This window comes from Saccharomycopsis crataegensis (genome assembly GCF_037102585.1).
Source record: "Saccharomycopsis crataegensis DNA, jcf7180000000072, whole genome shotgun sequence".
Classification (NCBI taxonomy): domain Eukaryota; kingdom Fungi; phylum Ascomycota; class Saccharomycetes; order Ascoideales; family Saccharomycopsidaceae; genus Saccharomycopsis; species Saccharomycopsis crataegensis.
Window position 1 is genome coordinate 1,567,991 of NW_027043819.1, and position 14,224 is coordinate 1,582,214.

The 14,224-nt window shown below is 35.6% G+C and overlaps 5 protein-coding genes across 5 annotated transcripts; 2 read left to right on the forward strand and 3 right to left on the reverse strand. All coding sequences in view use genetic code 12, as the record gives it.

Moving 5' to 3' along the window:
- Positions 1–128: 128 nt before the first annotated feature.
- On the reverse strand, positions 129–5,642 carry DASC09_005480 (uncharacterized protein; the record flags this gene model as incomplete). The annotated part of the gene is made up of 1 exon (XM_064994151.1): positions 129–5,642. The coding sequence occupies one exon, from the start codon at positions 5,640–5,642 to the stop codon at positions 129–131; it is 5,514 nt and encodes a 1,837-aa protein (XP_064850223.1).
- A 1,304-nt stretch (positions 5,643–6,946) lies between these two features.
- LAS21 (mannose-ethanolamine phosphotransferase LAS21) lies at positions 6,947–10,075 on the forward strand (the record flags this gene model as incomplete). The annotated part of the gene is made up of 1 exon (XM_064994152.1): positions 6,947–10,075. The coding sequence occupies one exon, from the start codon at positions 6,947–6,949 to the stop codon at positions 10,073–10,075; it is 3,129 nt and encodes a 1,042-aa protein (XP_064850224.1).
- A 156-nt stretch (positions 10,076–10,231) lies between these two features.
- On the reverse strand, positions 10,232–11,365 carry DASC09_005500 (4-hydroxybenzoate octaprenyltransferase; the record flags this gene model as incomplete). The annotated part of the gene is made up of 1 exon (XM_064994153.1): positions 10,232–11,365. One exon carries the CDS (start codon positions 11,363–11,365, stop codon positions 10,232–10,234), a length of 1,134 nt encoding a protein of 377 aa, XP_064850225.1.
- A 304-nt stretch (positions 11,366–11,669) lies between these two features.
- Positions 11,670–12,308, forward strand: DASC09_005510 (Rab family GTPase; the record flags this gene model as incomplete). The annotated part of the gene is made up of 1 exon (XM_064994154.1): positions 11,670–12,308. One exon carries the CDS (start codon positions 11,670–11,672, stop codon positions 12,306–12,308), a length of 639 nt encoding a protein of 212 aa, XP_064850226.1.
- A 412-nt stretch (positions 12,309–12,720) lies between these two features.
- Positions 12,721–14,175, reverse strand: DASC09_005520 (uncharacterized protein; the record flags this gene model as incomplete). Its single annotated transcript, XM_064994155.1, has 1 exon — positions 12,721–14,175. One exon carries the CDS (start codon positions 14,173–14,175, stop codon positions 12,721–12,723), a length of 1,455 nt encoding a protein of 484 aa, XP_064850227.1.
- Positions 14,176–14,224: the final 49 nt, after the last annotated feature.

Sequence of the window (14,224 nt, forward strand, 5' to 3'; positions counted from 1 at the left end):
TAAAGAAAAAATGCATAAATATAATACCACAATAGAACGAGCGAGATGAAATGGAAAGATTAAGCAGCATCGAATATTTTGAAAATAAAAAAATAGATTAGAAAAAAAAAAAGTATGATAGAGCTGTGTCACTTCTTTGACAATTTTTCAATTATGTTGAAGAATTTCTCCGCTTCTTGATATTTCTCTGTCGAAGTTAAACTGGATCTAGAAGATTGGCAAAAATTAGGAGGAACAAACTCACCAGATATATTGTACGAGCCGAATTTGCTCTCATCCCCAGTATCCGGAATCAATGTTTCAGCAATGGAATCTATACGCAATTCAGGGTGTCTTTGTGGAGTGCTCCCGCCTTCATCAATATGGCCTGCGGCATTAAATGGGTCAAAGGATTCCATAACAACACTTTTATTAGGGCCAGCTAACAATTTAGATGCATCTTCATCCTCTTCATCACCTGAATTAGCGTGAAACATATTTATATTTGGTGATATATCACCAGAATTGTCTGGAAAATTCTTACCGTCATTTCCGATAAGTGCCATTGGATCAACACTATCATCAATATCATTAAATGATTTCTTCAAGCCAGAACCAACAGTAACTGATTCATTTGGTGACACTGGTCCAATATTCAAAGGCTTCAGATGACCATCAGAAATATCAGTATGCCTAGATTGTTTGTTTTGAAATGAAAAGTTATCAAATTTGGAACCGGCGGCACGGTCAAACATTACCAGGGATTGTGATACTGGGGCGGAAATAGGCACTCTTCCAGGCCATTCTTGATTTACCACAGCAGAATGGCTTCTATTTTTATTGTTTTTTGAACTTTTTTGATTAGAACTGAAAGTACTAACAGAGACAAAACTGTTGCTTCGAAATGCTAGAAAACTTTTAGTTTTACTGACAATCTGCGATGATCTGGAACTGAAACTGCCCAAATTGCTTCTCAGCTTGGAAACATTTTCTTCTGTCAGATATACTTCAATTTCTTTGCTATCAGTTATAGAATTATCACTCTCTTTCTTTGAAGAATGAATTACTTCCTCGGTAGCAGCATACCCATGCAGCAGATCTTTGATAAACTCATTTTCATCGTCCGATACAGCATAAAAATCTAAATCATGGGACTCAAAAATATTATCAATGTTATTCGCAGCTGAATCCTTTTCAGCGTCCATATTTACCCCCTTGAGATTGGAATTCAGAGATACAGAGGATTGCCTCAACTTGATGGCTGAGATTGCAGAATTATAATGTTCTTTCTGGAGTCTAGATGATCCAATTTGTGGAAATTCTTTCTTCCTGCTTTTGCTAATAGCGTGTAAGTATTCAGTAACAATCCTTAGTTCTTCTTCATTCACGTCAATTATATGATTATTTTGGAAAAACATGAATATTAGATAAAATAAATCATTTCCCAAAAAGATAAATAGAAACTTTTGAAGACTTTTTAAATTTTGGAACTTCAAGAAAAAGTCATTAATTGTGGAGGATTTTTTTGTCAAATCATCAATATTCGAAATCATACTAACTCGTTGAGAAGAGAATCCTGTCTTTGGTGACGCGAATGTGTTAGTATTATGGAGTGAAGCCCCGTGTAAGCCGAAATTTGTGTCGATCTTGGAGATTTCCGAATATTCATCTATATTTCCCAGAAAAGTCCCTGATTTTGCAAATGAATGCTTATCAGACAAATTGAAATCCAATTTTTGATTCTTTGCAAGCTTTTGCTCTTCCTTCATTGAGTTTTGATTCAATTTGTTCGGCAAATCTGTATGTTCCGTTATCAAATTAAAATAAATTTGAATTATCATCATCTTGATTGATGTGTTAACAAATGGGTTCTTGCAGCATTTCATTAACGGTTTATAACAATTACTTTCGTCCAACAACATTTTTTGGTGTGCTTTCAAAGAATCTTCAAATTCATCCCCATCAGTAGAGGGAGAAACTCCAGTAGAAATTAATTCAGAGTTGTTCAATAACGTTTTGTTTGGGTCCTCAACAGAGCACGCCAAAATCAACAATAGCTCACGTAATTCAATTTTCGACTGCTTCATCTTGGAAAGGGGTGCTTTCTTAACCTTTTCATTCGATATATCAGAAGGATCAGAGAGAGCAAAAGAAGACGGAACTTTCAAGTGAATAAAACCAGGTTCTTTTGGTAAAGAATTAGAATTTCTAACAAACTGATGGTTCTTTGGCAGTCGAATACGATCAGTAGCGGAAGCCCCCTCTGTAATATACACATCTTCACCATTCGCTTGCCCAGAAATTAAATGCAGAACATGAGAAGATGGAGGAAGGGGTGGTGGCGGAGGCAGGCGAGGTGAAGGAGATACCAGTGCTGCGTATTTACTGTACAAATTCAGAAAGGATTTTCTAGGGCTTAACCCAAATTTTTTGAACGGCGTAGGACCTCCAGTTAGCGTTTTGTGTCCCCCTGAGTAAGTCGCACTTTTTTTTCTCCCTTCTAAATCCCTTCTAGGACCTTTTTCCGTGTCTTGGATATCAGTAATTTCCTCCTTCTCATTAGTAAAACATATACCAGAATTTTTATTCATGAAAACAGCATTATCAGATAATAAGTTTGCATTCGGAGTGGTCGGTTGATTCAAAGCTTCATTTCCCCTATCAACTCTCGATATTTTTCTCCCAGAGCTTATGGATGATGAAAAAGTCTCAATTTGCTCACTCTGCCTTCTATCGCTCACATTACTGACCAAAATTTTAGTTTGTATGGACCGCAAAATCCCAGTTGATTTTGATTTTCTCAAATTGGGTAGTTTTTGATGTGGCATGTTTGATGATGAGACCGGAGTATCCCTTAGACTTGGTGGAATTGATTTATTGTAGTCGAACATTGAGAAATGATTTTGAGAAGTATCAAAATTGTCATTGTTGCTGTCACTGTGACTGTGGCTATGTCCATGTCGATTCACATTTTGGCTGTGTTCATAATTCGGTCTTTGAGAACACTTTTGAGTGGCTGAATAATCCAGTAAAGTTGTCTTTTTGGGTGGCCTTGAAGAAGATTTCATAATTATATTCCTAATAACATGCACAGGCTTATTAAGTCTATGATCCTTCACACTTTCACTAAAATAAGTTTTTTTCGCTTCATTGTCGGCATCATTTGTTGTATTTTTGAACAACACATTAAAGTCCTCATCATCACCAAATGAGCGGTCATTAGCCATAGCATCAAAGTCTATATTGGAGCTATTGTTACCATAATTGTCTTCTTCGTCATCTAAAATTGCACAGTCACTTAAATTAGAGTTTTTTTGATTTAAATTAAGACTGTTGGTCTTAATATCCATGGCAGATAAAGCTTTGGTCTCGTTTTCCCTAATTTGGGTCAAAGATTGTATGTTGCGGAAAAGAAAAAGATCCAAATTTATATGAAGACTTTCACTTGTACTATTAACACTATTTTTTCTTGAGTTTCCTGGGATATCGCTATCTAATACATTGGAAGCAGAACCTGGCAATAGAAATTTTTCAAAAAAATCTGAGATCTCGGTAACGAAGTTCAACTTTTGGAAAAACTCTAATGATTTTTCAAATTGGATACTATCAATCAATTTTTCATTATTTTCATTAGAGCTGTTGCTCCTAACCAGTTTTGCCTTATCCCTTATCTTAGTGTACTTAATCTGATTGTATTGAATCTGCTTTTTCAATTTGTTGATGTTGTCTTTCAAGAAGTTCTTATACTTCAAAAAAAAATTCACTAGCGTAAGAAACAACATGAAATTTTCACAGTTCATTTGGGTAATGGAGTCTATGATATTTACATTTTCGGGCTTGATATCACCAGCAATTTTTTTCTTCCCGATTGATTCAGCAGACGCATCAGACGCAATGGTGTTATGTTTAATATTCATTATAGCAGAATCTTTAATGACATTCAATATTTTCCTTTCTTTCTTTGATTTTGTCGATAACAAAATAGGCTCACCTTCTGAATGCTCAGGGACTGGGGCCATATTTTGCGGCTGGTGCCGGACACCCAAATTTGAGTTTGATAACTCATAAGAAATCACTCCAAAATATCCAACCATGACAATCTCAAAGATTTTTATAGGTTTGATGGAGTAGTATTCAAAAATTGTCTTCATTATTGGGATCTTGTCAGTCTCATCGTCTTTCTTCTTGACATTTTGACTTTTGAAGAAGAAATTGCAATAAAACTTGAAAGGGAGAGCAAGCAAAAGATTTGTGAAATGTTTATAGAAAGATATTGAGAAATCAACATTGTTAGTCCACAATTCCTGCTCTGATGAATGATCCTCTTCATTCGCTTTAGCCATAGTAGTAACTTTATTTATAGGAAATTTCTTATCCAAGCTCAACAACTTCGACAAAAATATTATCAATATATGCAAATTATTGAAATCAATTTTTCTTTGCTCCTGCAAAGACAAGACATTCAGTATCTGATCAATGAAGAAAGATGACTTTCTTGAATTCTTTTCTTCACTGCCAGCCGTAGAGTCACTTAACATTTCCCCAGTATTGAAATCAATATTTTGCTTATAATTATGTAATAAGACATACAAGGTTTTCAATAATTCAATTATTAAATCTTGATTGATATCACTCCCATTCGCTTTCCCTCCAGATGATTCTTGTTTGGCTGAATTATCTTGCTTGAAGTAGCACCATAACATATTTCTGATACTCTCGATGACAATATTGATTAGCTTAATAATCATTAGATCAAAATTCCTTACTTTCCTGTGGTATTGGGGAATTTTTTTGTAAAAAATCAAGAAACAAAGTCTGGTTGGGGCAATAAGGTACTTATATTTTTCCAGCTGAGGATCAATGGATGATGACGGTAAGTCAGGGACATTTAATGGGGATCTTTCTTTCCTTGTTGGCAGTAGAGAATGAGGAGCCGGCTTGATACCATTTGAAATTTTGAGTACATCCATTAACAAAAGAATATTAAGTAATAACTTATGAGGATAGAATGCAGATCTATAAGTTTGAAAAATTTTCTGAATATCTAGATCATCTAATATGGGCTTGTCCTGTCTTTGGAAATGCCCAGTGTCCATATTGACAATGTCCAATAGGTTGAACTTTTCAAAAACATCTTTGTTAATTAATAAAATATTAGATATGATTAAACATAGCTTTGCACCCAAGATTTTAAAGTCATGACTCTCTGTGTGTCCTGTGGTCGCGGCCCAACCAAACAAGGGGATCTTTATTGGGTTTTGTTCTTTTGGAAATGATTTATTGGGTTTTGGTATATAGGCGGAATGGGACGCCAAGTATGGAGAGGTCAGAAGCAGGGAGGCACTTAGTGAGGACAAGTTACACTGTAGAACAAAAACATCTGCGATGTTGTCAAGTGCTATTAATAGCTTCTTGATAATAGTTGGACAGTTGAAATGTGACTTTATGATATCTGGATGCTTTGTCAAAGCAACAAGTGTGTCTATAAGGTGGGTCAACTGATGTAGGTTTTTATTGTCGTGGTTTAATGAGTCGTTTTTTGGCGCTTTGGTTGTATATTGGTGTAATTTTATTGACTTGAGTAATATCAAATTGATTAAAAGACTTGATTGATCGTTCGAAATATTTGTAGCGAACAAAAGCTCACTTTCTTGATCCAACATTTGCAATGCAAGGAAACAAAAAGCAGATAAGCAGAGAATACCCCTCCTCTGTACTTACTGTTTCAATATTCTTCAAGGTAATAATAAACAATAAAGACAAATGGCGGTAGTCAATCCAATATGATTGATCGCTGTCAAGATTTGGTAATTATCCGTGGATAAGGTCATGTGATGAATACGGCAGAGTTCGCGACTCAACGATGATTTTTGTGACACTGTAATGAGAAGTGCTTACCATACCATTTTAATTATTCATACGAACCAGAACCACAACGCTCACTATTGATTTTTATTTATCATTAGCACTATTTATTAGTTTAATACCATTTAGATGCGACACTTCTCTACAGCCTCATCACCACACCAGGGTGTAATACCCCATAAACATATGTAAGTCTGGAAACTGGAAACACTGGCTTGATCTTTCCCTAGAATCCTATCTCGTTGAGATTCATATTTTCTGATAGCAGTTACATTGTCATGATAACTTTTTCATCGTTGCATACTTACCATGGTAGAAGTTCATGATGTATCTCTAATGGCAGATGAGATTCTTCATGCCGATAATTTGGCGTATGTCCGTGACCAGGAAAATAATCTGTTTTCACACAAAATTAATCAAAGGCTGGCCTGAAAAGCTTTGAGAAATTTTTGAATAAAGAAAAGGACACTTCAATAGAAATCAATTTCCGCTTTAAAATTTTACGGAGAAATGATTTTTCACCATTAACATTACAGGCAGTCTTCGCTAGCTTGATCTATCGGAAAGTCGCCCAAACAGATGGAGAAAAAGAAGCAGAGTGTAAAAGAATTCTTAAGATATTATTCGATTGAATTATATCTCCCCATTAAGTTTTCTGGTGGTTTCCACGAATACTGTAGTTTTCTCTTATTCATATACAGATAAAACTTATTAGGTTTGGAGTTCAAGCCGAACAAAATAACACCCTGCTCAATTTTTTTTTTTTTTTTTTGTTTTCTTTGCAGACTTTTCACATGAGGGCCTACTACGTGGGGGCTTTTTAAGAGCATCACCATCAACTATTTACATCCTTTTCTTGCCTAACACCCCAGTTATGCTTAATTCTCAGTTGCCATTTAGTCTCATATTTTGCTTCTTCTTATGCACTCCCTCGAGGAGGTGCCAAAGTCACGGCTATATGCATTTTGACGTGCAGTGATGCATTTATCCCGTGGTGAATAATTCAATCTTTCAGCGAAAGCCACCAGTACAATTCATGGGGAAGCACTGATAGCCAACAGGACAACGGCTCTGATCATAGCATAGCAAGTTCTATAGGAAAATGAAATTGGGCACTAGGTGGTCAATAATACTCTTTCTCACTGTGATCCAGTACATTGGATTCCTTTTGTTCGCCAAGGGATTCTTTCCTCAGAAAGTGTTGTTGCCAGGTATAAATTCTCTAGATTCAATTAATGATGATTCCAAGTCGCCTATTTTCAGTGATATATTGTCTAAGAGTAACCATAAAAATCCCAATAATGAGAAATTTGACAAGTTAATATTTATTGTTATTGACGCTCTCAGATCGGACTTCATGTTTTCTTCTAACTCTTCAATGTTCCATTTGCATGATCTTTTGAATAACAATGCTGCTATTGGATTCACGGGGTTTTCCAACCCGCCAACTGTTACATTACCAAGATTGAAAGGTATAACTACTGGATCTACTTCCAGTTTCCTAGATGCTATCTTAAATATTAATGAGGATGACACTTCTAGCTCTTCGAATTTGGTCAACCAAGACTCTTGGTTGAAACAGTTCAAGATCAGTAAAAGAAAGGATTCAGAGGAGTCCGGAATTCATTTTTTTGGCGATGATACTTGGCTCAAGCTTTTTCCTGGATTCTTTGATAAGCACGATGGCACTTCCAGTTTCTTTGTTTCAGATTTCACAGAAGTTGATAATAATGTGACTAGACACATTAATGCAGAATTGGCTAACGATCAAGAATGGGATGGGTTGATTTTACATTACTTAGGTCTTGATCATATAGGTCACAAAAACGGTCCAAACTCAGTATTCATGCCAGCAAAACAACGTGAATTAGATGACATTATTTACAAAATCTACAGTCAATACGCAGTTCCAAAATACGAAAAGCCAGATAGTGAAAGAGTGTTGATGGTCGTTCTTGGTGATCATGGAATGAATGAAATTGGCAATCATGGTGGCTCCTCTATCAGTGAAACTTCTGCTGCTTTGGCGTTTATTTCTCCGATATTTGAGAAAGAAAATTCCAATTACCTTGACTTATCAAATAAGGATTCATTACCAATTCCTCCAACAGATGATTATCAGTTCCTTGATTCTGTGAATCAAATCGATTTAATTCCAACATTATGCAACTTCTTTCAATTACCAATTCCAAAGAACAATTTGGGTGTGATTCTTAAAAAATTCTTACTCAAAACCAATTCCAGTGGTCAATTGAATTTTGTTGATATTTTCTACAAGCTTTTGGAAAATTCGTACCAATTTAAGAACTTGATTCAAGTAAAATTTGGCAAAGAGTTGACTACTAAATTTGATCCTACAAGAAAATTTAACGATGATTCGGAATTTGAGTTGTTGGATTTTCTTTGGCATGATTCCGTTTTAAAGGCTGAACAACTATACTCAGAGAATGAAGGTTTCGCTGATTGTGATTCCAGTGAATTATTGAAGGTAGTTGAAAATTTTTACAAATTCCTCTACGAAACCCAGGAATTTCTCCAAAACTCATCTACAAACTATGATGTTCCACTTCTTATGAAATCTATTACCATCATTGCAACTGTAACGATCATCTTGCTCGTTTTATTCTTTAAGGGAATTTCATGCAGTACCAGTAGTTTCTTTGTTATTTTTACCCTCACTATGGGTATATCTACTTTTGGATCCTCAATGATTGAAGAAGAACATCAAACTTGGTGGTTATTCAATCTCATCCATCTTATTTACTTATCAATTGGCCTTGTTAAATCCTACTCTTTTAGTGTGAAGAGATCTCTTAGCCATTTGTTTGCTAATTTGGTATTTTTTAGAATGATTCGCTTTTGGAATCCCTCAGGCCAGAAATTCAATTTCTTGCCTGAATTCGTCGAGCTTAAATTATCTCATTATCTTTCTACCTCTTATAAGGTATGGGCTTTGTGGATTCTTTTTGTGGTAGTTTTTGCTCATTCTCAAATCATCTCTAATGGTGGCATTCGGTTATTGACTTCCTCGGTGTCATTTGTGATACCGTTCACCTTATCTCTTGTTGTACTCACTTTCAAGGTGAATTTTGATTATGTGAACACTGGGGGTAAACATTTTAATCAATTTTTCAAGGTTATGGTAGATAAAACTTCTAGTTTCTTTGTTAATCCAAGTCTTAGCAATGAGCAGAATGATAACAAGGAAATGTTGATCATTTTAGCACAGGTATCGTTCATTCTTATTCTTAGTGTATTAGCTATTAGGGTTTTATTGTTGAAATGTTCATTTTTGTGGATAGACAGGGTTATTGAAAAAAGAGAGGAGTACTATGAGAAGAAGAATGAGGTTAGTGATGAAGCAATCATTAAAACCCAGTTGATCAGCAATAAAGGCAAGAAGAAAAATAAGCAAATGACGAACCAGTTGAGGAAGGTTTCCAATGTTAAAAGAACTATTATTGATGGGAAGTTTCGCTTTTTGTCAGATGTCGTGAATACAATCAATATATTATTGATAATGCAAAGCAAACTAGAAAATGTGGGGTTGTATTTAGTGTTCTTTGTCATCAGAGAACTTGGATTAAAATTGATTAACAGTGTTATCAGCAGAGAATTGGAGGAAGCTGCAAAGGAAAATAAGCCTACAGATTTGGAAGAAACTGAACAAGCAAAATTAGCTGAAGAGATTAGAATAAAATCAATTTTGATAAACAAAGAGAAATTTCATCTCAAACTCGCATTCTATGTCACTATCCAAACAATTTTGCTTCAAAATTTGAGTTTTTTCCAATTTTCATTCACTAATTCTTTGTCAACTGTTGATCTTGCCAATGCGTACAATGGGACTAGAAGCTACAACCTTGTTTTAGTTGGTCTACTCACTTTTGTTTCCAATTTCTCTTCGGCAATATACTGGTCCTTTAATTCTTTGGTATGGTTGTTTGAGAATAATTTGATAAACTCGGATAGAACCAAAATGACAAGTAGTATCTTGTTTGATAAAACTTCTCCTTCTATTAAATGGGAGATGTTTTATGTCAGATACTTGACTCAGTTGCTATTTTATTCTTTCTTCGGATTGTTTTTGTGTGTTTCCTGCTTCAATTTGAGGTATCATTTATTCATATGGACCGTATTTTCGCCAAAGTTATTATTCTTTGGAGTTTGGAATTTCTTAATCAATGGACTTGCAGAGGTATTTATTGCCTTTATCCTTTACTTACTATGATGAACAAGTTTAATGATTTCAAAAAATCATGTTTACAGTTCGCTATGAACCAAGAAGTTTTTCTTGAAGCTATACCGGTCCTTTCATTTCTTCTATTCCTCCTTTCATTATCTATAAAACCACATAACTCTCAATTAATATAAATCACCATGGAGTCTAAATAAATCCAAATAATCTAAGAATGTAGTCAACTAAAATACCAACTGTAAAAATTTTAGCGGAGGTCACATTGATATTAAATGCTTCCCAACAACTCTTGATACTATCCAAGTTAGTTCTCTTAATCATATTAATCATTCTGTAACTGAATATAGTACCTGCAATCCAGAAACCAGGTCCCAAAGCACCGTAAACACCCATAAAAGCCAAACTAGACACTTGCAAGCTTGCCAAACCGTAACAGATATTTTTGGTGTTTGCACCCCATTTCAAGGCGGTAGACTTGACACCAGCTTTGACATCCCAAAGCTTGTCTTGATGAGCATAAATGGTATCATAAATCATGCACCAGTTGAAAGTTGCGAAATAAAGTGGCAACATTAAACCCCAGTTCCAATCTCCCATTGCAGCAAATCCAAGAAGAGTACCCCAGTTAAAACAAGCCGATAACGCTACCTGTGGATAATATGTAAATCTTTTGAAAAGCGGATATGTAAGTACTAATGACAAAGATGATGCTCCTAGCAAAAAGCAATCCAAAGGCAAACTGAGCAAAACACCAAGACCTACGGTCAATTGGGCGACAAGGAACTTGGTAGCATTGGTTTTAGAGACTCTACCACTGGCAATGGGTCTTTCAATGGTACGGATCACTTTATCATCAAAGTTTTTATCAAGAATATCATTAATGGTACAGCCTGCCCCACGCATAACGATAGATCCAATGCCAAAAAGACCCAATATATATAAAGTTTGGGAAATTGGGGAAACAAGCTCAAATCCGGCTAACATAATTGCCCAAGCACTAGGTAAAAACAAGTACCAAGTACCTGCGGGTTTATCTAATCTCATCAATTCAGCGTAAGGAATCCATTTCTCGGGAAGCTTAGAAACATATGGTTCAAGCTGCTTTAGACGGTCAGCGGCAACTTTCTTACGTTCTTCCTCTGTGAAAATAGGCTTAGTGACAGAAACGTCTGAAAGCTTTTTATGATTAACAGTCAACGGTCTTTTGACAATAACTCTGGACGCCAATGGAGCAAGCCGTTGCGAAATTTGCCATTTTGATTTGGAGGCAGCAGTGAATAGCCGGCTGCTAACAGGCGACCCGAGAATTAGGTTTCTAAACATCTCTTTAGGGGTTATTTGGGATGATATACATAAGATCCAATCGCTACTAGTGGATGCAAATTTTTTTCAAGATTGAGCAAGCGAAAGTTCCAAGGACATGGTATACCAAAAGAGGTCAAGAGAGCTTCCCATAACTGAGGACACTGTTAAGGAAAGTGATTACCCGACCATCAGAAACACTACTTTTGTGTGGCGATGAGCATCACTATTTGACAAACCAATTTGCTTCATCCCTCAGCTGGCTTATCTCCAACAACGAAACACCAACCCAACAGCGATATAATATAATAAAATAATAATAGTGATGGGTGCCAAGTACGGTCAGTTCAAGTTAGTGTTGCTTGGCGAAAGCTCTGTAGGGAAATCTAGTGTCGTTTACAGGTTTATAAAGGAACAGTTTGAGGAGTTTCGTGAATCGACTATTGGTGCAGCCTTTTTAACCCAAAGCGTCAAAGTTAACAATGAAAAGGGAGAGGAAGTCACTATTAAGTTCGAAATATGGGATACTGCTGGACAGGAAAGATACAAGTCTTTGGCCCCAATGTATTATAGAAATGCCCATTGCGCTATAGTGGTGTACGATATAACCAGAGAGAGCTCCCTCGCGAAAGCCAAGAATTGGGTCAGCGAGCTCAGAAAGCAGAACAGTAACAATGCTAATAAAAACATGGTAATTGCTTTGGTGGGAAATAAATCAGATTTGGAAAGTGAAAGGAAAGTTGACAAGCTACAGGCATTTGAGTACACAAGAGAGGAAGGGTTATTATTTTTTGAAGTGTCAGCAAAAACTGGTGAAGGTGTCAGAGATGTATTTGATCACATCGCGAAACTGTTGGCCGAGAGCTACGAGGAATCTATGAATTCTAACAACGGCATGAATATGAACCCCAATCAAGTTGATTTGATGAAGGGTACGCAAAACAATGACACATGTGCTTGTTGAGTTGGGTTAAGTTGTTTATCTTGATGTAGTCTAATCTGTGACGAAACGGGAACCTTTCGAGGCGTTATATCCTAATATATCGCGGCTTATCTTGTCGTTACTTGGAACACTCGAATCTGTTAATTTGCTCGTTGCAGTTATCCTTTTATTTATTTTTTTTTTTTTTGCTTATTTTTCCTTTTATGCTTTGCACCTTATAAATCGCAGTTTATTTTTATTCAAGTTTAGCCATTCATGTTACATTTTCATTTAAGCTTTTTTTTTCTTATTGCTTGGGGTTAATGAAGCCATATAAATTAATTTATTATATTCGTGTAAACCATTCAAATGGTTATAATCATTTTATTATGTGTCAAATAATTCTATTGTACAAGTTGTTTCTTAAGGCTTAGGTGAAACTTTTCCCAAAAACCTATTTACCACCTCTGTAAATATATAAGCATTCTTTGTCTTTTGGCTTATCCACGAAAGTCATATCATTATTAGCCAACTCAGTTAAGATCATCTGAAATACACTCTCATCCTGTGGATTGCTATTGTTATTGGTATTCATTTTTGTGTTTTGTCTAGCCAATTCTAGATAATGAGAATATAAAACCTTTTTATTTGTATTATGTAAGGTATTTTTGGGCTCAAGATTTTCAATGACACCTTTACCAAACATCGGGATTCTATGATAATTCAATTGGCAAAATATCATGGCAAATTCCTTTCGAGTGCCAACATATTCACTCAACACCTTGAATATATCCGGCAACTTTTTTAATTTTTCCGAGCTTGTTAAATCAAGAGATATAAGGCAATAATCTTTCTTTATTGCTTTAAGAATGTCTGTTGCCTTGGCAAATTCCGCATCGTTATTAAAATCAGTCAATGTAGTATCAAAATCTTCCCGTAATGCTGGTTGTAAATGTTTGTTTGCACTTTTGATTGACTTAGTCAAATCTTCTAGCATCACGCCATAAAATGCACCATAGTTTCTCAATTCCTTTGGTTTGAATGGAAAAAATCCAGAATCATTTCTGTTTGCTCTTTTTCCAAGAGCATCATTTTGCAACGCACTTAAAAACTGGACTTCATCAATACTTTTTAACCGGACAACTCGGCTACCTCCAACACGCAAACTAGATGTGGAAGAGTTCCTGCTATTTAGTCTATTTAGATGATTAGACAATTCAAGATAATTAATATCGGATACTCCCGGCTCTAGGTTCTTTAGAACAATAATCATTGACGCATAGTTCAATTGATTTATGAATGAGTTTATTCTCTTCAAGTCATCCGCATTGATCTTTGCTTTATATTCTTGAATTCTTGACTCTGTTAGAGCTTCGTCAAACTCCGTTAGGAAATTTATTCTCTTCGATATACTATTTATGATCGCTGGTTCACGCAATACTGACGATCGTCTTCGCGTTGATACTTTGTCTGGAGTTTCAATATTATTAACTTCCTCATTTTTATTTTTTATTCGAGTTGATTCATTTTCAAGTGAGCAGGATTCTGAAATTTGCAGGAGTGCTTCCCTTCTATTCTGATTTTGGTAGAATTCATACAATGACTTTAAATGAGTTCTATGAAGACTAGAAATTGATAAATCACTGAAAACCTCAGGGTCATCACGTAACAACTCCACTCCTTTAAACTGATCCACAAATAGTTTCTTACCAAGATTTAATCTTTTTGATTTATCAAATCTTCGAAGTTTCTTGTGTGACACTATATCGAGTGGTGATGTACTTGTATCAGTACTATTGAGACCAGGCAGCTTGGAAAAAACGGGGCCCTTAGGGGCTCCTTCTAGTCGCTGAAGAGCTGATGATAGGTATGAGGAAAGCGAAAGGATTTGTTTTTGCTTGTTTGACATGAACTATATTTGTTAGCGCAAAAAGGTTGGCTCACTTCTGAGATCATCT